This window comes from Ursus arctos, unplaced genomic scaffold (genome assembly GCF_023065955.2).
Source record: "Ursus arctos isolate Adak ecotype North America unplaced genomic scaffold, UrsArc2.0 scaffold_25, whole genome shotgun sequence".
Classification (NCBI taxonomy): Eukaryota; Metazoa; Chordata; class Mammalia; order Carnivora; family Ursidae; genus Ursus; species Ursus arctos.
Genome location: NW_026622930.1, coordinates 29,512,572 through 29,535,516, shown reverse-complemented (window position 1 = coordinate 29,535,516; position 22,945 = coordinate 29,512,572). Strand labels below are relative to the sequence as shown.

The following is a 22,945-nucleotide window of genomic DNA, read 5'->3' as shown; positions in this document are numbered from 1 at the left end:
ACCTTTTAAGTTTCATTTTTTACATACCAGTTGAAAGAGAAGTATTAATATCCTTGATCCTCTTTTGGTTGGCATTGCTTTCTCAGTCTATGAAATGAAATGGCTTAATCTTTAAATATGACTGCATGTTTTGTATGCTTAATTAACCCTGGCCTTTGTCCATACTGACAGATGTTGGCAATGTCAGATTACTGAGGGAGTTAAGCCTTTGTTTTTCCCCACAATCTCTTGGAGAGCCAAACTTTTTTCCCCCCTTTTTCCAGTAGGACAGTTGAAAGGGTGCAGCAGTGGCCAGCCATCTTTGGTAACTACCATGGTATCGTGTCTATTGGAACTTACCCTACTTGTTTTACAGAGGGACTCCCATCCTCAGTGTCATTAAAGCCTGTCTGCATATAAATACACAGCATACCTCATTTGGTTTTCCTTAAAATATTAACTCTTGAATAAAAATGGGCAAATATTGGAAGTTATCGTGCTACTTGGATTTTGGTGTTTTAGTTTTATCCTATTTATAACAAAATAAATGCTTGACATAATTACTGTTCCCCTTTAGGGAAGTTGAAGTGGAGTCAGTCTTTCTGTACATTGGTGGGGGTATTACCAGTAGACATACTGTACTTCTTGTCCATATTTTATCATATAGCACTTATTATACATTATCATGGTTGTTTATGTAAATGTCTTCTGTACTAGATAGTGAACTTGAGCATGGTGGCTATGTCTTAGTCATTATCATTCTTCTTGCCACCTCTGCCCTTCTCCTTTCCATCTTCTATTCGGTTTCCTTTCCCTTTCTTTTTTCTTGTTTTTTATTGCCCTGTACCTCCCTCTCCTTTTGTCACTTGTCTTCCCTCATATGTTTTAGTGTCCAGTAGCTTTCAAGTCAATTTATTTGAATGGAGTGGGTAGTGGGTCTTACCCTCACAGAGTTTACAGTGTCGGGGTAGATGGGCTATAAGTAACCAAAGTTATAAACACGATGTATGTTACCAAGGAAATACAAGTCTAAGATACAAAGTAATAACTGTCGGAGGAATGGTACAGGAAAGGGGCTAATGATTTTAGAGGAGAGAATAATTGTTCCCAGCTAGAGGGAGGGGCAAAGCCTTCGTGGAGGAGGCCGCCTTGCCCGATTGTTATTTAGTTGGAAGAAATTTTTCTTCTCTGACACTCATAATCCTTCCTGACCTTTCTTATGGCACTTACCAAAGAGAAGAAACAACTGAACCATTTTGGTTTGGGCAGACCACTTTTTTTTTCCTTAGAATTTTCCTTTTTTTAATGTGTTCATTTTTAGAAAAATAACTACTGAGGGAAACCAAACAGAAGAAAATAAAAATCATCCATAATGTCATAATCAAAAACCGTTTTTAAAAAAGGTGGGATTATAGTGTGCATGCTGTTTGGAACTTGATTTTCTTTGTTGAATATATCATGAATGTTAATGACATTCAGTGTTTTTCTACAGTGACATTTTGGGGAATGCATTCTCCTATTTGGATGTACTGAGTCCTCTGTTTCAGACATAAACAGTCCTGACTCTTATATTTTGGGGGGATAAATTTGAATAACACAGAAAAGCATGAGGAGTAAAATATAACCACCCATTGTATCTGTTAAGAATGCTTTTGTCAGCAAGTAATAGAACTCAGCTAATTAAGTGACTTAAGGAAATGAGAGTTCATGTTTGTCCTCCAAGACTGGAAGTGGATGTGTGGCATTTGCTCAGCAGCTCAGTCATGTTAGGGCTTGGGTTTGCTTTTCCCTATGGATTATAGGATGAGCACAGCAGCCTCAGTCATGACCCTGGTGAAAGGTAAGAAGCAGGCAACAGTGTGGGCAGAGTTGTCCTTGCTTGGCGTCTTCTCAGGCATACAAAGATCTTTCTTTCCCTGCAGTCCTCCAGCAGACTCTCGCACACATTCATTGACCAGAACCAGGACACACACCTAGACCAGAAACAGGGCCCACTTCTCATAGAGCAAAAGATACACACCCAACATCTGAACAAAGTGGGAAGCTTGTTAAGGAAAGAAGAGGGAACACTTTGTGGTTGCAGGCAAATGACTACTATACCGATATTCAAAAGTTGTTTTTTTAAGTTTAGATTTCTAGAAGGGTGTGCATATAAAGTGGGTTTTTTTTTGCATGTTTGCTTACTTGTTTTTGTTTTGTTTTTTTGGTCTAGGAAGTTATGTGTATTCTAGTTGAAAAACAGCATATATTCTATAACTTGTCTAGCAGGTGTGATAAGCATGAAATTTTATTTTGCAGTAAAATGCTTTTTGACCTTTTTCTGTCTAGTTGCAATGCCTTTTATGGCTAATTGAAAGCAGAAATTTGGAAAAATCAGGAGCATCAAGCTTAATAAATTGTTCAAAAAAATGTTGCAAACTAATTTTTTTTATTGACCACACAAGAAGGTAGCAGTTCTAACCTGTTTGTGTGTGCTTATTTTTCTCAGTTTTTCACTGACATCTAACATAGTATACACTTCTTAAGTGTACAGCACAGTGGGTTTTTACATATGTATAAACCCTTTAATTGCCATCCAGATCAAGAAAGTCCCTCATGCCCCTTCAAACTCAATATTAACTTACATTTTGAGCAAATTTCTTATTGTGTACTCCACAGTGAAAGGAAAGATATAGGGGATGCCTGGCTGGCTCAGTCAGGGGAGCATGTGTAACTCTTGATCCCAGGGTTGTGAGTTTGAGCCCCAGTTGGGTGTAGAGATTACTTAAAAAATGAAATCTTAAAAAAAAGAAAGAAGAAGGAAGGAAGGAAGGAAGGAAGGAAGGAAGGAAGGAAGGAAGGAAGGAAGGAAGGAAGGAAAGATTTGGTAAAATACAAAGTATTATATGAATATTCTTAATTTTATTCTAAAATATTAAATTTGCTTGACTGTGTTCTTAAACCCCTTGAAAACAGGTTATAGAAAGTTACTAAGACTTGTGGATTTAGTAACTGTCATGTTGTTATATTTTATTTCCTTAATGTGTTTGTGGAATTTGTGGTATTTGTTTATATGATTTTTGTGGTAGTATAATGAATGATGGCTAAGATTTTTAGGGAGGTGTTATATCATCTGGAATATAAGCATTAAAAGCCCAGTAGGTTTTAGTTTTCTCTTTATAATAGTGCTAAGCAATCATTTTATGTGGATCGCTTAGTTTTTATTCTTTTTAAATATGTTATAGCAGTCTACAAAGAAGTACTTACTTTTTGTCTAGAACTCAGGAAATACCTATTGATACACTAACAGTTTGACAGTAAGATTTAGGTTGCTCTTCGTAGCATATGTTAATGTTTTGTCCCAGACTTTCCTTTTATATGCCCTGATAAGTCTAAATTTGTTTCAGATAGACTTAATACCCAGTTTTGCTTTTATTTATAATATAAAGATGTCATGACACAATATAAAAAATGGTAATAACTGTATGACGTGCACTGCTTGATACTGGAGGCATCCTGCTCTGTGGGCTCCGCCAGTCCTAAGCATGCAGAGGGATTCCGTGCCCTAGCACAATCTAATATCCACGCAGAAGGTGCCCCAGCAAACAGGTTATGTGGCTCTGATACAACATGCCCAGCGGGCGTCTTTTAATACAAGTGACTGATAGCATGTTTTGATAATATGATCGTTTTGCTTGATAATCTTGCTAGTCCATATTGATAATGACAGAGCATTTTAATTAATTTTACTTCATATCATATTTTCAGATTGGATCTGGTTCCTCTCGTCTTGGAACAGCAGCAACTATTAAAGGTAGACATTAAGTTCAACGTTGCCTATGACTTTCCATTTCATTTTTGATGTACTAAAGATAACTGAGTACTGTATATTCACATGTAATGAAAATCATTCTTGAAATTATTTTGTCGATGCAGTTATGTATCTTACATTAAAGGTTACTTGATTTAAATTGGTTCTCCTTTCATCATCCAAATCTCGCACATATATTTGAATATTTGCATTACATTGCACGAGTTGTAAGTTTTGATATGTAAGAAACTTCCTTGCCTTGAAGGAAAATACTTTTCATGGGTTTTAGTGAGGTTTGTGGAAAACTGAGTAATTTAATGTGAAACCTTTAAATTGGGCACAAATGCAGTAAAAAAGAGGGAACGTGTTTTTCTGTACATCTTATATATGCCTTTTACATGCATCTATTTCAGACAGATTTTTTTACCTTATACTTTTTTAGGGGAATTTTTATACTTTTCCCTGGGGAGGAAATTTATATTGTTTCAAGTTGTTACTGCATGATTTCCATTTCTTTTTAAAAAGTGATTCTTTTTACAGAAAGTTTTATTAGCTAACAGTATGAAGCTTTCTGTATTTTTTGGTTTATAGTGCTGTGAGAATAAAGATGTGGTCTCATAGTCCCGGATGCTTCCTGTTAGTTCAGTGCATCATCCATCATTGTAACGTGTGGTATGCAAAAACTGCTCTAGTAGCCATCGTGTACTAGGGTAGTGTATAGTAAACTAGTGTAGTCAGTATCCTTTCTTGTTATGCCACACTGTACAGCCTGTACTTTTAATGTAACGTGTTCGCATGTTTCTTTTAACTTTGTAGGAGATACAGACACCGCTAAGACTTCTGATGATATCAGTTTAAGTCTGGGCCAGAGCTCTAGTCTTTGTAAGGAAGGAAGTGAAGAACAAGGTAAGAACATTATACTTGACACTGACGTTATGTATTGTGGTGGCCACGGTGAGTTTGTAGAATATGCTGCTCACATTCTGACAGCAGTTTATAATAATTTAATATGATATTTTTAACAAAGCAGGCAGAGGGCCCGTTTGGCTCCACGGGTCTTAGTTTGTCAACCACTGGTTTAGGTCTTCTTTTACACATTTTATAAGCATTCACACAATTAATCTTCACTGTAAGCATTCAATGGTAATAACACAATTCTCACATCACAGATGAACATATCATGGCTCAGAGAGAAGTTATAGGAAACTTGCTCAAAGTCAATAGCTACAAAGTGGCAGTTGTATAATTGCCAAAGTGGCAAAGTATAATTGAAATCTAGTTTTGAATCATGCTTTTAATTGCTATGTTACACCACTTTTAGATAGTCTTGTAACTTCTATCATTTTAATATGGTAACATTTACTATTTAACAGATAACACACATAGATAACATTTAACAGATATTATTATTACTCATTATGTGCTGTGAGCACCATTCTAAGTACTTGAAAAAAATCAGTGAACAAACACAAAAAATTCTACCCTTATATGGCTTCCATACTAGTAGTATGGAATCATACTAGTATAGGGAATGGTGGGGGCTTGGGGGGATTTAGTTTAAATGGAGTGGTCAAGGGAAGAAAGCCCTGCTGAAAGCAAAGACCTGAAGGAGGCGAAAAGAGTGAGCTGTCAGGATATTCGGGCGGGAGGGGCTCTCTCTATGCAGAGGTAACAGCATTGGCAAAATTCTTAAAGTAACAACTTGCTTGTCAGATTTGAGCAATAATGTGGTTGATGTGAAGTAAATGAGGGGAACAAATTGTATAGTCTTGTAAGCCATTTTAAAGACTGTGATTTTGGGTGCCTAGGTGGCTCAGTTGGTTGGGTGTCTGCCTTCAGCTCAGGTCATGATCCCTGGGCCCTGGGAGACTGCTCCTCCCACCCCCCTTGTGCTCTCTCTCTCTCTCATGCATGCGCTTTTGCTCTCAAATAAATAAATAAATAGAATCTTTAAAAAAAAAAAAAAAAGATTGTGCTTTTAATTTCCAGTGAGATGAGAAATTCCTAGAGGGTTTTGAGTAGAAAGAGTGTCATGATCTCAATTACAGTTTTACAGAATCACTGTGGCTCCTGTGTTGAGATTAAAAGGGGCAAAGACCGAAGCAGGAAGCTCAGTTAGCAGATGATTGCAGTAATCTAGGGCACAGGTCAGGGCAATGAGAAGTAGTCTCATATGTGTCGGAGATATTAATGAGAGGCTATGTTGATGTTGATGGATTTGGATGTATTATGTGAGAGAAATAGTACTCATGGATGACTGAAAGGTTTTTGAGTTAAGCGATGGGGAAGATGGGAGGGGAAAGACTGAGAAGGAGCAGATTTAGGAGTAGGGAGAGCAGGGACGAGGGTAAGATAGGGAGTTCAGTTTTGGGCATATCAGTATGAGATTCTGTGGCAGTAATTAGTGGATAATTAGGTAGGTCTGGATTTCAGGTAAGAAGTCTGGGTTGAGGTTTTAAACTTAGGAGTTTTCAGTGTATAAACACCAGAAAAGTCATGTCAGCTGTGTGTTGGGTTATCGTGAAGTTCATAAACTAACTGGGCAAGCCTGCACCGTTAGCCTAGCCTGGAGTTCAGGTGTCCTGGCTGCCCTGATGCAAATTTGTTGGTCGTGGCTGTGATTTGGCACCACCTAGTGGCAGATGTTCATTCTGGCTTAATTTTCAGTTGGGGCTCATTAAGTTCTCTGGCTGGCTTGGGTTTACAGGACAGCGATGTTTAGTTGGTTGGCAGTTAGTGATTAGTTGGCACTCATTTTATCAACATGAGTCAGCGTGGTTAAGAGTGACCTGAGGATGTGGGGATGTGGGTTCTGCTTTTTCACTTTTAAGAAGGGATTATCTACAGTTTCCCTCTCCAGCCGCATTCATGTTTTCCTTACCCAAGATCGGTACTTTAGCCTATTCCCATATGAATGTGGGGGCTGGCTAGAAGATGGAGGAACGTAGTTACAAGGATTCCTGAATTTTAGTTATCGTGGGGCCAGAATACTGGATGAGAGATAGAGAAGAGGGCGTGTAGATGGAACGATGAGAATTTCCCAGGATTGAACTTTGAGCCACTCCAGTTTAATAGGTGTAGGAGACTGAGTAGGAACAACTGGTGGGGTGCAGGAAGACCTAGAGGGTTGTATCTCAGTTATTCAAGGAGAGTGCAGTGCTCAGCTTTGTCAAACATTGCTCACAGGCCAGGTGATACAAGACTGTGACTTGACCATGGGATCAACAGCGCAGAGGTTGTTGGTGACCTAGATAAGCATATTCATGAGGGGATCAGAATACATGTAGGAGAGAATTAGAGGAGGAGAACCAAAAAGAGGGAATACAGACTATTCTTGGTGAATTTGTATAAAGGGAATCAGAGATGCAAGGTGAAAGCCAGCAGGGAAAGGGAGGATAAAGGAGAGATTTGGATTTTGTAAGAATGCATAAGAGAACAGCTTGTTTTTTATAATTGATGGAGATGATCCAGAAGAGAGGAGGAAATGTGGTTTTTGTTTATGAAAGTAACATATGTTAATTTTAGAAAAAATAGTTAATATGGAGAAAATAATTCATACTTTTGGCATTGAAATAACTTAATGTTTTTTGGTGTACCACTTTCTAAAATTATTTTTGTATTGTGATATAATTCATATACTATAAAATGCACTCTTTTTGTTTTTTTTAAAGATTTTATTTATTTATTTGACACATAGATAAAGAGCACAAGCAGGGGGAGCTGCAGGCAGAGGGAGAAGGAGAAGCAGGCTCTCTGCTGAGTAAGGAGCCTGATGTGGGCTTGATCCCAGGACCCTGGGATTATGACCTGAGCTGAAGGCAGACACTTAACCGACTAAGCCACCCAGGTGCCCCAGAATTCACTCTTCTAAAGTGTACAACTCAGCGACTTTTAGTAATTTCACACGGTTGTGCGACCATCACCATTACCCAATTGCAGAACATTTTTGTCACCCCAACAAGAAACCCATACCCATTACACTCCCCATTTCCTCCTTCCCCCAGTCTCTGGGAACCACTGATCTATTTTCTGTCTCTATGCATTTGCCTATTCTAGAAATTTCATATAAATGGGATTATAGAATATGTGGCTTTTGTGTCTGGCTTCCTTGACTTAGCATGTTATATAGCATGTCAGGACTTTATTCCTTTTTATAGCAAAATATGGTATATTACTTTTAATATTCCTACACACATATGCAAATATACTCTTAATATTCTTTTTAGCTCTTGATATTGGAACCATACTTTTTATATAGTACCATCATTTTCACTTAAGTATTTTTTCTCATATTAATATGTAATCTTTGAAAACATTTTTAGTGCCTGTGTGATGTTTTAATAGACAATCTAATTTATTCAACATATTTTTGTTGGACACTTTCATACTTTTTAGGTTTTAAGTTTTATAATAACCTGAAATGAACAGTTTTTTGCTGAAACCTTATTACATACCTGATTTTACCCTTGAGCAGCAATTTCTAGAAATAGATTACTGATCGTGGGTGAGTATATTTTTGGAAGGCTTTTGGCCATATTGCTGGATTGCTTTATAGAAGGTTATACCAGTTTGCACCAGGATGAGCAGTATGTGAGCGTGCCTTTCTTACCCTGAATGCCACTAGGAGCTGTCATTGAAAAAAGGTTTACTTATGAAAAATAGTATCTCTTTGTGTTGATTTGAGCCTGTCTTTGACTATATTGCTACCAGTAAGAAAAATGTCTAAGCAGCCATATTTACTTGAAAATTTCCTAAAACCACCTAAGGTTGTTCCTGACAACATTAAATTTTTTTTGGTATATTTAGCAACACTGAAAAAAGTACATGTATTATAAAGTAAGTTTGGCTGTGTCTTTTTAAATGAAAAACTTATATTTCTGGTTTATTAATGTCTTAGAATTGGTTTTGATTGTTAGCATTTAAAAAAAAATCTTATACATAAGAATTAGTGATTTTAAGTTACTTGTTCAGTTAAGCTTTTGTTCTATAAAATCATAACTTTGAAATGTGAATATCACACTATTTTTAATTGCTTATTAGAGATATAGAGTTTTTAGAAATAACTTTATAATTTAATATTATAAAAAAGTAAATACAGTGCTAACTTTCAAATTTTTATATTTAGAGATCTAAGAACCCAAGTATAGTGGCAGCTGTTTTGGACAAATGATAAAGAACATAAATTGTACTTATGTTGAAGACTTTGAAACATAAGAGAGCCTGATAGGTCATCTATAAATCAATTTATATGGTACATTCTAGATGCTGTTTCTAAGTTTTTAATTATTTAAATCTAGTCTAGATTTAGATTTTTTAAAAGTACACATTTCTAGTAATTCATTTTTATTTTATATTAATCTTAGGGGGAAAGGTATGCTTTTATTATTGAGATTCTCCTGGGAAGAGTCTGACTTAACTGCAGAATCTATCATTGAATTTTTACTATGCAGTTATAACAAATAAAATAGTTATTTTTCTCTTTATTGAACTAACAGCAGATTCAGCCATCCTTGTCTGTCAAAAAGTATATAAAAAGTCAGCTAAGCTATTGTACAGTTCAGTTGCCAAGCTGCATTTCAAGATAAATTACAACGTAGGTAGGTAGGTGGATTTATTTATATCTGTATACATAGTATGTATGGTAATTCAAGTCACTGATCGCTGCCTTAAGTGAAGGGTTAAAGGAATGGTCTTACAGATATACAGGGATAATGTAGTTTTTCATGAAGTATTTTGTAATTGTTGCAAGAATGATGAAAGAGAAAATGCCGTATTTTGCTCCACAACTATTTTAATCTTTTTGGTCATTGTGAACAACAAGATCTTAAATCATTATGTCATGTCTTCTTTGGGGATTGTTCAGCCTTTCAGTTTTTGTTTTTGTTTGTTTGTTTCAAATTACTCTAGAGTGTTTTGGTTTTTTTTTATTTATAAGATAATCACATTAGTTTTTCAAAAAGATTTTGTATTGTGTTAGTGAATGATAGCTGCTGTTAACCGTGTCAGGCTTTGTGCTAAGCAATGTTATGCTAAAGCACGCTAACTCAGTTATTTCATGGTAGTACTTAATAATATTGAGATCCTGTTTTATAGATGAGGAAACTGAGGCTTGGAAACATAACCCAGGGCTATCCAGTTAGTAGCTAGAGACAGACTTCACATAAAAATCCAGGGCCACTTTATGGGACGCCGGGCTGGCTCAGTCCGTGGAGTGTGCGACTCTTGATTTCGTGATTGTAAATTCAAGCCCCACGTTGGGTGTAGAGATTACTTCAAATAAAATCTTTAAGAAAGAAGAAAATCCAGAGCTGTTTTAAATATAATCCTATGTTGCCTCTTATTGTTGATAGTCTATGGAACCTTTTCTCCAGCCATTCGAGGATTTAGAAGTTCAGTTCATTCTATCAATAGAATGCTTTCTTTGTGCAGCTGTGAAATAGAAACCAGCTCTTTGGAATGACTGGCCAACTTTTATTCAGTGAACTACTTGGGAAATTGTTTTTCCTCGAATTACTGTGTGTTGTGAGTTCTTTCCATTGTTAAACAGTAGAAAAGCAGATGATAGATTTGTGTTAACATTTCCAAATATGTGTTTGAAACAGATCTGGCAACTGATCGGAAGCTCTTCCGTCTGGTCTCCAATGATTCCTTCATCTCCATTCAGCCTTCCTTATCCTCCTGTGGACAGGACTTACCAAGGGACTTCAGTGACAAAGTGAGCTTGCCAAGTCACAGCCACCACCACCACATTGATCAATCTCTGTCCAACGCCTGTGACACAGAAGTAGCTTCTCTTGTCCCTTTACATTCACATTCTTACAGGAAAGATCACCGGCCACGAGGTGTACCACGGACTTCTAGCTCGGCTGTGGCTTTTCCAGACACTTCACTGAATGACTTCCCTCTCTATCAGCAAAGACGGGGATTAGATCCAGTTAGTGAGTTAGAGTCTTCCAAGCCTCATTCCGGATCCAAAGAATCCTTGGTGGAAAATTCTTGTTTGTCTGGGGAATTTCAGCTTGTTGGTGAGCTGAAAAACAGTAATTCTCAGCCACCTACAAAAAGTGGGAAGAGCAAACCTTTGAAAGCAGACAAAAGCGTGGATAGCCTGAGGAGCCTGAGCACGCGGAGTAGTGGGTCAACAGAGAGCTACTGCAGTGGAACGGACCGTGACACCAACAGTACTGTCAGCAGCTACAAAAGTGAGCAGACCAGCTCCACTCACATCGAGAGCATCTTGTCAGAGCATGAGGAGTCTCCTAGAGTAGGAAAGAAAAGCAGTAGGAAGAAAGAGGGCTGTGCTGACCCAGAGGACAAGAGTAGCTGTACCAGTGACAAAAGGACTAGCAGTGAAAAGACTGCCTTGGAAGTGAGTACCAACAGTGGGGTTCAAGAGGCCAAGGATTCCAATACTTCTGATGATTTGCACAATCAGAGAGGTCTGAGCACCTCTGCATCTGAAGAAGTCAATAAAAATCCCCATGCAAATGAATTTACATCACAGGGGGACAGACCACTCGGGAAAACAGCCGAGAACAAAGAGGAGCAGAGTGATAAGTCCGCTGTTTCAGCGGACTCAAAAGTTGCTAAAGACAGTGGTGGAAAGCGAAAGGAAGGCGATGTGCGACCTAAATCATCGTCTAGCTTGATCCACCGGACAGCCTCTGCCCATAAATCAGGCCGGAGACGGACAGGAAAAAAACGGGCCAGCAGTTTTGATTCGAGTCGGCATAGGGACTATGTTTCCTTTCGAGGTGTTGCTGGTACAAAGCCACATAGTGCTATATTCTGTCACGATGAGGACTCTAGCGACCAAAGTGACTTGAGCAGAGCATCGAGTGTTCAGTCTGCCCACCAGATCAGCAGCGATAGCTCTTCTAGCACCACTTCTCATTCGTGTCAGTCTCCTGAGGGCAGATATAGTGCCCTGAAGACCAAACATGTCCCTAAAGAAAGGGGCGCTGACTCTGAGCACGCACACAAAGCCCATCTGGGGCCTGAAGGAACTGGCAAAAAGCGGACAGCGCGTCGGACTTCCAGCACAAACAGTGCCAAGACTCGGGCCCGGGTGTTGAGCCTGGACAGTGGCACAGTAGCGTGTTTGAATGACTCCAACAGGCTGATGGCACCCGAAAGTATAAAACCCTTAACCACTTCAAAATCAGATCTCGAGGCCAAAGAGGGAGAGGTGCTAGATGAGCTATCTTTATTGGGCCGGGCTTCCCAGTTAGAGACAGTCACTCGGTCAAGGAATAGCTTGCCAAGCCAGGTTGCATTTCCCGAAGGTGAAGAGCAAGATGCAGGCAGTGGAGGTAAGTAAATTATAGGAAGAGATTTCCCCAAGAGTCACTGCAGTTGTTGGTACTATTGATTAGAGTCGTACTTACTAAAATATGCTTCGTGTTACTATCCCTCCTTCCACTGTGTTATCAAAATAAACTTTCTTCCACGTGGAAGGACATGGTTGTCTCAGAAAGGGTTCTGGTATGAACACTGAGAAACTATTTTTTCAGTTGTGTTATTTGAATATATCAATTCTTTCTTGGCCTTGGGTTTTCCTAAGTCAGTTGCCACCTCCTAATGTTTTACCAGGAATAACAAAAATTGGTTCTCTTCTTTCTTTGTACAACAGTAACAACAACAAAATGTAGAAATTTATTAGGTCACAAACCATTTTTAGTCATCTCGCATATAGCATGTGCCACTGAGCCTTCAGAATTAGATCACTCAATCGGTTATATAAGATTTTTCCAAATATTACTTTCTCTCTGACTATGTACTTTGAAAACTTGTGCCTCTTTTTTGTCTGTCTCTTTGATTTTATTTCTTGCTTACTCAGGTGTCCGGCATTAACATATTTTTTTCTTCTAGCTTCACACTTAAAGTTTATTAAATTGATGTTTGTAGTTTATTTTAGTATCCATCCGTGGATACATGATGCTCCCTATGATAACAGTGATGGTGTTTTGGTTAAAGTAATAGCTTATTTGTTTGAGGTTTATGGGAAATTGTGCAAAATTCAGTGGGTGATTTTATATTGTCAGCATGTTTTGGCCATTTATTTATTTCAGAGTTGTTTCTTGCTGTTTCCTCCTACCCAGAATAGTTAGTTCATTCTGTTGTGGTTTTTATGGAATCTGGTTCTTGAGTAGGATCAGAAGAATTCTGACGTCTTCTGTTGCTGGCATTATAGCTTTTTTATCCTCTACCCCCATTCCCTGTATTCAAGCTTATGTCTGGTAAACATTCTCATTTCCTTTGGTATCATTTCTAATAAAGATTCATTTCTAATGGGAATGTAAAAAAAAATGATCTTTAGTACCTAAAGAAGAAAACACTCGATCAAACTTAAATATTGAGAACTAATTATGTCTGAAGTGATTATAACCATTTGGTGACAGTATAGTAATTAAATTCCCTTGGATCTTTGATGTGGCTGTCATTCTGTTTTTTATAAAAAGTCTTGAAATGCTTTTAGTGATTTCTCGCACAAATCATATCAGGAATGTTCACGACTATGCAAGAAACCATTGGGTTTTAAGATATAGTTTAATTTCTCAAGGTGTCGTTAAAATAAATTTTAAGAATGAGCATGCTATGGTAGAAAAATATTGCTGTTCTAAATACTATGGAAATTTAAATACTAAAAAAATAATGGACAAGAGCTCTAGTAAGTCCTTATATCTTCGTATTTAAAATGTCATTTCCTTTCCACAGGGCATATGAGGTATTCTGATTTTAGGAAAAGTTACATGGAAGGTTTTATTTGCTACTTGGTACAGATCTTTGACTAATACAAGCCCTTATTTTTCCAGATTCCAGGTTTTGTCTTCTTTTGTGTTCTTATTTTTTAAAAACAAACAACTCATTGAGTGTTAATAAGAAATAGATAATGAACTAAAACTTTCTACTTTGATGGAATAAATGTGATAGTCTATGGGCTGTTAAAAAAAACATTTTTTGCCAAAAGAAGACATTATGGGGGCTGTTATTATTTAAGTTTCATTGTGTTTAGAATGAAATAAGAGTAAAACTAAACTGCTTAAATATGTGGAGGATTTATATTTAGTTGGTTTTATCACATTTTATTAGGATTTTGTTTCGGTTTTTTGGAAGATTGGAGGTAGAGGGGGTATTAAAAATTACATAAAATGTCAAATAATTGGTAAAGATTTGTTTATATTTGCATTAATTGCTACAGTCCTTTCTGGCACTTTAGGAGATAGTTTTCTGGGTTATCTGTTCTTACATACCATACTCTTAAAAGGTGTCAACAAAACAGGATACTGTTTGACCATTCGTATGGCCGTACATAAACCATAAATAGATTTTATTCTAATGAACTTGGAGGTGTTGAGTTCTCCAATGATTTTGTTTTATTTTAAAACTGAACAGTGTTGGCAGTGTAGAAGGATGAAATCTAGGAAATGTACTCTCAAGTACTAAAATCAAATACTCTAAAACAGGAGGTGATCTAACATGATGACTTGAACTCGGACAGCCTTGCCGGCATGTATGGGCTCTGCTGTAGGAAAGCTGCTTATCTTCTTGAAGCCTCAGCCTTGTCATCTCACAGGGTTGCTGTGAGGATGGAAGGAATTCCCAGATGTAAAGTGCCTGGCACGTCGGAAATGCTTAATAGTGCTACTGTTTCTATTATACAGACCAGTCTCTTATGCTGCTCAAATGTTTCCTGCCCTCAAAGTGGAAGAAAATAATGAAATTTAGAAATATATTAGAGATTTCTAATCAGGCCATTGTGAAACTCAACAATAGTAAAAATACGAATATTGGTATTCCCAATTTCTTACATAATACCAACTGAAAAACATGAACATCTAATCGAGTAATAATGGATTTTAATCTTATTTTGGCAACAGTATGTCCTATAACTTACCCTTTGATAGTCACAGTTACAAGTGATTGTTTTGATAGGACTTCTCACCAATATTCCACTACTTTTGTTAAAATTGGATTTCATCAGTTTTCCTATTTAGTCAGGAAAAAAGTTTTAGGTGCAAACTAAGGCATTTTCTGTTGTTGATCTCTTTTGCATTTAATTTTTCTTTTATAATTATAAAGCATTTCTTTAATAATTTATGGCTTATATTTAAAGGAAAAAATACAGATAAGTTATATATGGTAGAAAAGTGTCGTGTTTTGTAGCCTACACTACTTTTTTTTTTTTTTTAAGATTTTATTTATTTATTTGACAGAGAGGCAGCGAAAGAGGGAACACAGGCAGAGGGAGTGGGAGAGGGAGAAGCAGGCTTCCCGCTGAGCAGGGAGTCTGATGCAGGGCTCCATCCCAGAACGCTGGGATGATGCCCTGAGCCGAAGGCAGACTCTTAACAACTGAGCCACCCAGGCGCCCCTACACTACTTTTCAAAGACCACTTTCTTTTGCATCCCTTAATTTACTGCATGATTCAACAAATTATAAAGAACAGCCAGAGTGGAAAGGTTTATATTTGCTCTATTATCTGTAATTTTTTTCTGAATTTCTAAACCTCTGTTTTTCTGTTCGAGAAAATTATTTTAAATGTAATGTTTGGGTCCCTATTCTACAAGCATGTAATGGGATCAATCCTATTACTGTTTTGTGCTGGGAACCAAAGATAATCTTTTGTTAAGGGAATATTACTTTAGTCAAAGAAAAACCAAATCTCAGTAAATAATTTATGAGAGTTTGTGCCATGTGTGTAAATTGAAGGACAGTTATTTGAACCCAGATATCATTAAACCTTAGACCACTGAATAGACAAGAACATGAGAATTAAAGCTTTTGTACTTTACTAAATAGAGGGACTCTCAATTCTAATACATTAATTTTCTGATCCCTCAGTCCACGTGGCAAGTTAGAAACAACAAATTAGTAGAAGGGGATTGGTGTTTGGAAAGGCTAAAGTAATGACTAGCAGAAATGCGCTGCTAATGTGAAAGGAGAGGCTGGAATGACCACACAAACAGGGTGGGTCATTAAATGCAGGGCAGATTGTCTTTTTAGTTTGATAGTGTTCAAAGGACATTGTGGAATCATAACTGAATGCTGCATATTAGTACAATGCAGTAATAAATGTATATGCAACTGACCCTGATTCAGGGAAAGGGTTGTATTAATCTATATGGAGACGTAAGCTTAGGCATATAAAACAGAGAAGGATGCTCATTCAGTGTAGTGAATAGATTTGTATGCTTCATTTACTTGGAAAAATTGTCTTCTCTTAAAACAGTATGAAGAAAAGATATTTTGTTGATGAGGCAAATAAGGGTTAGTGTCTAGAATTCCCCAGTCTAGCTCCTGCCTGATTTTGTATGGTAGGAGCAGATGTTACAGTATTTTTCTTTCTAGCTCCAGAAGAGTTCTGGATAAGGAATTAAACAGTTACATTTTAATACCTCTTCTCATTACTAACTGGATAGTCTAGGCAAGTCATTAAATCTGTGCCTGGGTTTCTTCAGGTGTAAAACAGGAATAATAACTGTCTAGGTGTGTCTCACCATTAACTATCAGACTCTAGTGAGCTTAGATTTGTAAAAGTGCTGTGTAAATAAATGGTAGGTTTATTATGAAAACGAAGACACTGGTGCCTTTTAATCATTTGCTAAGGAATTTCCCTCCTCAAATAGATGTCACTTCAAATATATATTTTTCACTAATGACCCCTTCTTAGGTGCATCTCTGAAAATAGATGCAAAATAGTTTCTGGGTACAGTTTTATGGGAGAGGGTCTATCTCTTTGATCCCATTTACAAAGGATTAAAAAACGTTAGAAGTCCCCTCTGAAGGTAAGTGATCCTGAAACTGTAGCTTTTAGGAACTGTTGTGTGTGTATCACGACTCCGGAGTACGGTGTTATTTCTTGAAAGCATTTTGTCTACCCACCTCTATTTGTTTGGCTGCCTGGGACTGTGGAAGATACCAACAGGACGTGTAAATCTCTCTGACTCAAGACACAGCTAATCCTTTGTCGTTGTTGCTGTTGTTTGTTGGCTCACTTGTCAAAAAGTAAAGTAGTCCTTTAAAATGTGTTCACAGTTTGAAATTGTTTTGATCCAGAATGAATGCTTCGAGGTTGTGCAGTAGATTCTCCGTGTTCTTTAGCCTCCCAGAAAATGACACTGATGAGTATTTGTTTTCATTTTAGAACAAAATCTTGGCATGCTGGTGTTAGCGTCATCCTTGGCTGACATGGAAAGTAAGAAGGGGAAAAGATGTTTAGATGAAATGGGTTTCATGCCTAGACTTAAATTATTTCTTTGAAAATTTTTTTGTAAAATCATTTGAATGTGTATTTCTTCATGTAGTAACTTTATATTCTTAAGTAAAATAGTTTTTACCTTAAAGAATATTTTAGTGTATTTCAGGATGTCTGTGTTTATGTTTTATTTTTCCAAGGTGTATATATACTTGTTTGTATTTTTGTCTCTCTTTAAAGTCTCATTTCCTAATACAGTTTGCTTCTAATCTGTTTGAGGTACCAAAACCCAACTTTTTATTTTCACAATTGTCCCAGACTTACTTTTTCCTATAATAAACATTCCCCGCTGAAAATAACACCTTTCTTGAGTAGTTTTGTCTAAATTTTTATTCATTTAATAGCAACTGAGCTTTCACAAGAGGCCAGTCAACGACTATGTACAGCCACTGGACAGTAACTTAACTACGTTTGAACCCTTGCACTAAGCAATCAGCTGTATGATTGACTTGTTTTCAATTGGTGTCTTTTTCTGTGCATACTTGTGCTTACAGCTTTCCAATATTTGAGATAGAATATGGATAACCCTCACCTCCCACCTCCGCACATTTTGCTCTTTTGTACCTCCCCACCATCCCGAAAGTACTTGTTGCCCTTAATACTTTTCCTGTTTTCATTCATAGAGTAAAACAAACTGATAGCCTATTGTTTCAGTATCCCCAATATAAACAAATAGTTGCATTAAAACAATTCAATACAGAATTTAGAGAATTTTCCTTAACTCATTTAGGTAAATGGGAAGTAACTTCTGAAATGGGAGTTACGTATTGTGGCTTTGGTTTTCTATTTGATCTTCAGGAGCAGATCAGATCACACAGCTGTCTAAAATATCTTAGGATCTCTGTGCCTTGTGCATGAATTGCCCTTAGGCCCCCAGTAAATGTTTAAACTTAATCGAATGATTGTTTTACTTCCTCAAAAGTAAAGAGCTAAATGACCCAAGGTTTTCTCTTAAATTTGTAATTCAGTCTGTTGAAGTTTTCTAACACAAAGAAATGCTTTGTGATTTTAAAAATATACATTAAAAGATTTGCAATTGTCTAAATATATGTCCCTGAAAGTATTTTTAAATCTGACTTCTTATTTATGGGTTTTCAAGCAGTTAAATAAATATTTGTGGTTTTTTTTCCTCCTTTACCTACACATGCTTTAAATTTACTTGTACCCAGGTGTTAAATTTTCCCTGTTTGTATTTTATGCTCTTATTATTCTAGTTAATTTCATTATTTTGCCAGGAGGTACTGGGTTTTAAGCAATGTCAAAATGTCAACTTCAAAACCAGGTTTTAAAGTGTTTTCTCCCTCCTGTCTGGTTCCCTAGTTCAAAGATTTTTTTTGTGTGCTTTGTTTTTTTTCTCTTATAAATTTAAAGGATTCAAAAAGAGTTTGTTATAGTTGGGTTGTAGAAGTGAGTTTTCATCAGGGTCTTTAATTTATGTGACTGTGCTTACAGCAAATTATTTTAAACTTTAAAGACACTTTTCTTACAGGAAATTATTTTTATGACTATGCTTAGAGCAAATTATTTTAAGCTGTTAAGATACTTTTCTTTCCTTGGCACTAGTAGAACTGGATCCTATTCCAAATAGAGATGTTCGGTATAAGTAGTACATTCCTCAGGGGGCAGGGTTTAGTCTTACCTGTTGTGACCATAGACTATGGCATAGTGTTTTCAGTTGAATATGTGATCCTAGCTGCTGTTAAAGTAGTTGCTATAGTAAACATTGAAAATTCTTTTAGCATTAGATATTTACACCCTGAATATTACAAGGACAACATAGGCAATAATCATAACTCCAATTAAGTACAGTAGATGTCTAAACTTTCATCTTGAAGTGTTTCCAAAACTATTTGGTTAGGAGAGTTATGTAGTTTCATGTAGTTCTTTTGCAGATGACAAAATATAAATGGTGCGATAATAGCAAAAAATAAAAAGTTTTCTGAAGAATCCAAAGAACATTTTGACTATAAATGGACACTGTAGTTTGTGTTTTCATCTTAGTATTGTGGAATAACTAGCTTTTACTTAAAATTCACACCATTAAGTCTTGAGTGGAAGGAATATAGTAAAGAAAACTGTTTCCTATTTCCCTTCTTTTATTCTCAGTATTCAATGATTACAAATAGGCAGTCCTTGAGAGTAATTTTAGTACATTTTATGGATTGAATTATTCTCCATAAATTATATCTGGGTTATATATATCTTTATGTAAAGAATAAAATTATCTGAACTAGATAATCTAAAACTAGAGAGAATGTGTATAAGTTCCTTAATGAAGTTAACCTGTAAGTTGACCAGTAGTTTGTTATACTAGAACAGAAATCTTCAGTATATGGTCACAAAATGTCTTAATTTTGTGTGATTTTAAATTCCATAACCTGAGTTAACCTTGCTGATGTCTAAGAGCTATTAACAGGAATACCAGTCACTCATCTAAGTTTGCCTATCTCCCTGCAAGTAGCTTGTGTGCTTTGTTTTATCCTTTATCCAATGACTGCCCTGCTAGTATGTTTTCTCCTTTGTGACAGTGCTGGTTGTAGTTTCCTTTTGTTGAGGTCACAGTTGTCAGGGGTACGCTAAGCACACAATATGCTTTGTAGATTGTGGTGACAGATAGGCATCTTTGAATTTCTAGATCAGCACTGCCCAATACAACTTTCTGTGATGTTGGAAATATTCTGTGTTTGTATTGCCCCAATAATGGTAGCCACTAGGCATGCACTTACTGAGCACTTGCAATGTGGTTCATGAATCTGATAAACTGAATTTTTAATTTTATTTAATTTTAATTAAGTTTAAATAGCCACATATGGCTAGTGGCTACCATGTTGGACAACACAGGTCTAGATGACCAGGTTTAATGATCATTTGTTCTCACAGGTCATATATAATTTTTGCATATGTGAGCGCTCACGAGTAACCTTTTTCACATTTAAAGGAATTTTCATTATATCTCAGTAAAATGGAGAAAAAAGAGAAAAGAAATATTAGCTCAAGGAGTCACATCCGATTTGGAGCCAAAGCCCCAAAGCCTAATTCTTACTTAGTTGCCTAACTTTAGAATGTCACTGTAGTGTATGAGCTGAAAAATAAAATATGTAAGTAAGAGTCCTATAATTTGTGACTTCTACTTCTTACTGGCAGAAGCTTGCCAAATGGGTGAAATAACTGTGTGCTTGTCATTCCTGCAATAAAAGAAAACAATGCCTACCCAGGAACACCATGCCTTCTGGACGTAGTGCATACATTCCTAATCATGATAGATTCATTACACAAGGAATGTTCCCTGGTGCAGTCTGGGGAGGGGATAAAAAATGTAAACATTAAAAAGCATACATTGTTTATTAAAGTCAACATCACATTGGTGGAAATGGCTGTTGCTAAGCAGGATAATGATTTGAGAATTAGTGACTATGCTTTTAAAATGTCCAGAAAGCTTGCAACAGAACTGAAATCTGAATATACAGCATTCTTGGATTTGTAATCCTTTTCATACTGGATAGAAAAAAAGTGTTTGGAAAGAATGTTTCTGTACTAAGTTGTTTTGTCTTTATTCATATTTGGTATGAAAATACCCTTTGTCATAGTCAAGATCATTCCTAAAATATTTAGATCACAATATTTAGATCACTAGGATACAGTTGTTTTAAATTCAGATAGATAAGCATCATTTTGCGTTTTGTTTTAGAAACTGAAATCAGTCAGTTAGAATGGTTTTGTAAAATTTTACCTAATTCTGTTAAGCCATTGTTGTGATTTTGTCGTCATTGTGCATTTGGTTTTAGTTTGTACTTGTCACCTTGTTGATCCTTGCTTCCTAATGTTGAGGAGACCTGTGCTGGGGCATAGAGCTGAATACAGTTTGATGGAAGCAAACTAACTTACTGTTAAGATATATCCATGCTGTCTTGAATTAAACATTTAAAAAGCTGTTAAAGTTGTGGCACAGGGCAGTGTGGGTTAAACGACTGCCTTACTCCTCAGCATCAAAAATGAAGTATTATCATTGCTTCCTTGTACTGTCCTCTGAGAATAAGAAAGTAAAGCCCCATTCCTGTTAATTGGAACTAACAAATATTGTACTTTTGGGTTGACTTAATTAAAGGGGGGAAATAGAGGATTATGAGACTAAATTGAGGCTTTTAGAAAAAGATTTAAAACAGAGATATTAAAATAGGAAATTGAGATTGAAGAGAAGGTCATGAGGCCAGATCTATTAAAAACATTATTTTTAAAGAAACAGTTATCTTTAAATAAATGACATGTATGTTTTGTGTATTCCTTGATACGATAGATTAACAGCATATGTATGAAAACTGTTTGGCTCAACTAGGCAAGTTCCCTTTACTTAGAGGGTGGGAAGGCAGGGGAGAGGCAGGCTCAGCTGCTATTTACATCTGTGACCTAGGCGCCTATTTGACCTAAGTCTATCTTGATGCAGCAGCACAGGCCAGCGAGGAGGCAGTGTCATTTCGCCGTGAACGCAGCACATTTAGGCGCCAGGCAGTACGGCGCCGGCACAATGCAGGGAGTAACCCTACCCCTCCTACATTGCTCGTCGGATCACCCCTAAGGTATGGTATTTTAAAATTCCACCAAGCTTAGCGTGCATGTGACAAACCTTCTAACCTGTTCTGTCAGTCCCAAGAAAGCATTCAAATAGCTTTTTCTCTTCCCTGCAGTTTCTCTCCTATAGTTTTAAGTTCTCTGAGCTTTCTCTGCATGTCACTATGAGCCTGTTGCATTCTGCATGCCTTATGTTGCACTATTTCAACAAAACGATCAGATTGGTTTAGCCAATTTTAAATAGCAAAATTACTTTAGGGCAGTTATATAAATGTAAATAGAGGCCTTAAGTCAGCTTTTAATTTTTTTTCTGCTCCAAATTAATATTAATGCAGCATCTTTTCCCGAACATCTTGACAATTTAATAGGAACAAGTATGGACTGAGTGGTGAGCTTGTTGAGAATACAGATAACTGGCCTCAGCCTGATAAGCCAGCGTAATTATTTTATTCCACTAAAGTATATATTTTGTATTGCTTAAAAATTGGTGTCCTTTATTTCATAATCACTAGGACCTGGTAAATGACATGGAACTAAAGTATTCCATTTATGGTTAAGTATGGTCAATTGGATATATATGTATATATTTGCATATATCTATGTTGAATTTCTCAACTTCTGTATAGTACTGAAGAAAAACATTTTTACTCTTCCAATACGCATAATTAAGAAAGCATCTACTTATAATATTGGGAATAGTTTTCCATTAAAATTTTAGTGTTTTATTCTCAAGTATGTCTTATGAGACAAAAGATTTGTCCTTTATTTTACAAATACAAATATGGACAGAAGTGTTTTACATGCACTTGCTTAAGCAGTGCATATGTTATACCATATACTTTTATTAATCTCTGTGTTGAAAAACACCATTACCAAATTATTTCCCTACATTTTAATTTGAAATTCAAAAGGAAGAGCATTTGATGAATAACTGCTGTTGAATGCATGGTAGATTAGAAGAGCCAGAACTCTTCCCTTGGTAAAATCTTGTTCTTGAAAGTAACAAAATGTTTTCTTGTATATTCCCATGGGATTTAAGACTTGCTTATTTTTCTGGATTTTACATTACAATCAGGAACTTCCTAATTAATCCTGCAGTAATATGTAATTCTGTAAAAGTAGGGTGGATTAGTTAAACCAACATTTACAATATAAAAGTGGGAAGGCACCAGTTAAAAAAAAACACTTGGTCTAGAAACCTTTTCTGAGCACTGTTGCTCTTTGTGAACCCTCCTCTTCTGTGTGCCCTTCACCTCTTTTCCTTTGCTCCCTGAAGTAATTTTTCCTTCTGCTGCTGGATTGGTGGTCTAGTCCCAACCTGCAGAAAGAGCTCAGCATTTCATTTTACTTT

The 22,945-nt window shown here is 36.5% G+C and overlaps 1 protein-coding gene across 16 annotated transcripts in view; it reads left to right on the top strand.

Annotated features, from left to right (window-relative positions):
• PCNX1 (pecanex 1) overlaps positions 1-22,945 on the top strand; it is a 230,249-nt gene that overhangs the window by 59,251 nt on the left and 148,053 nt on the right. For 6 of the 16 annotated variants that reach the window (XM_057318460.1, XM_057318456.1, XM_057318455.1 and 3 more), the window contains 5 exons: positions 3,727-3,772; positions 4,586-4,675; positions 10,372-12,081; positions 16,918-16,968; positions 21,470-21,602. In XM_057318460.1, coding sequence (XP_057174443.1) covers positions 3,727-3,772; positions 4,586-4,675; positions 10,372-12,081; positions 16,918-16,968; positions 21,470-21,602 — 2,030 coding nt within the window. The remainder of the gene's footprint in view (positions 1-3,726; positions 3,773-4,585; positions 4,676-10,371; positions 12,082-16,917; positions 16,969-21,469; positions 21,603-22,945) is intronic. The other 10 variants (XM_057318463.1, XM_057318462.1, XM_026519614.4 and 7 more) reach the window with 4 other exon arrangements.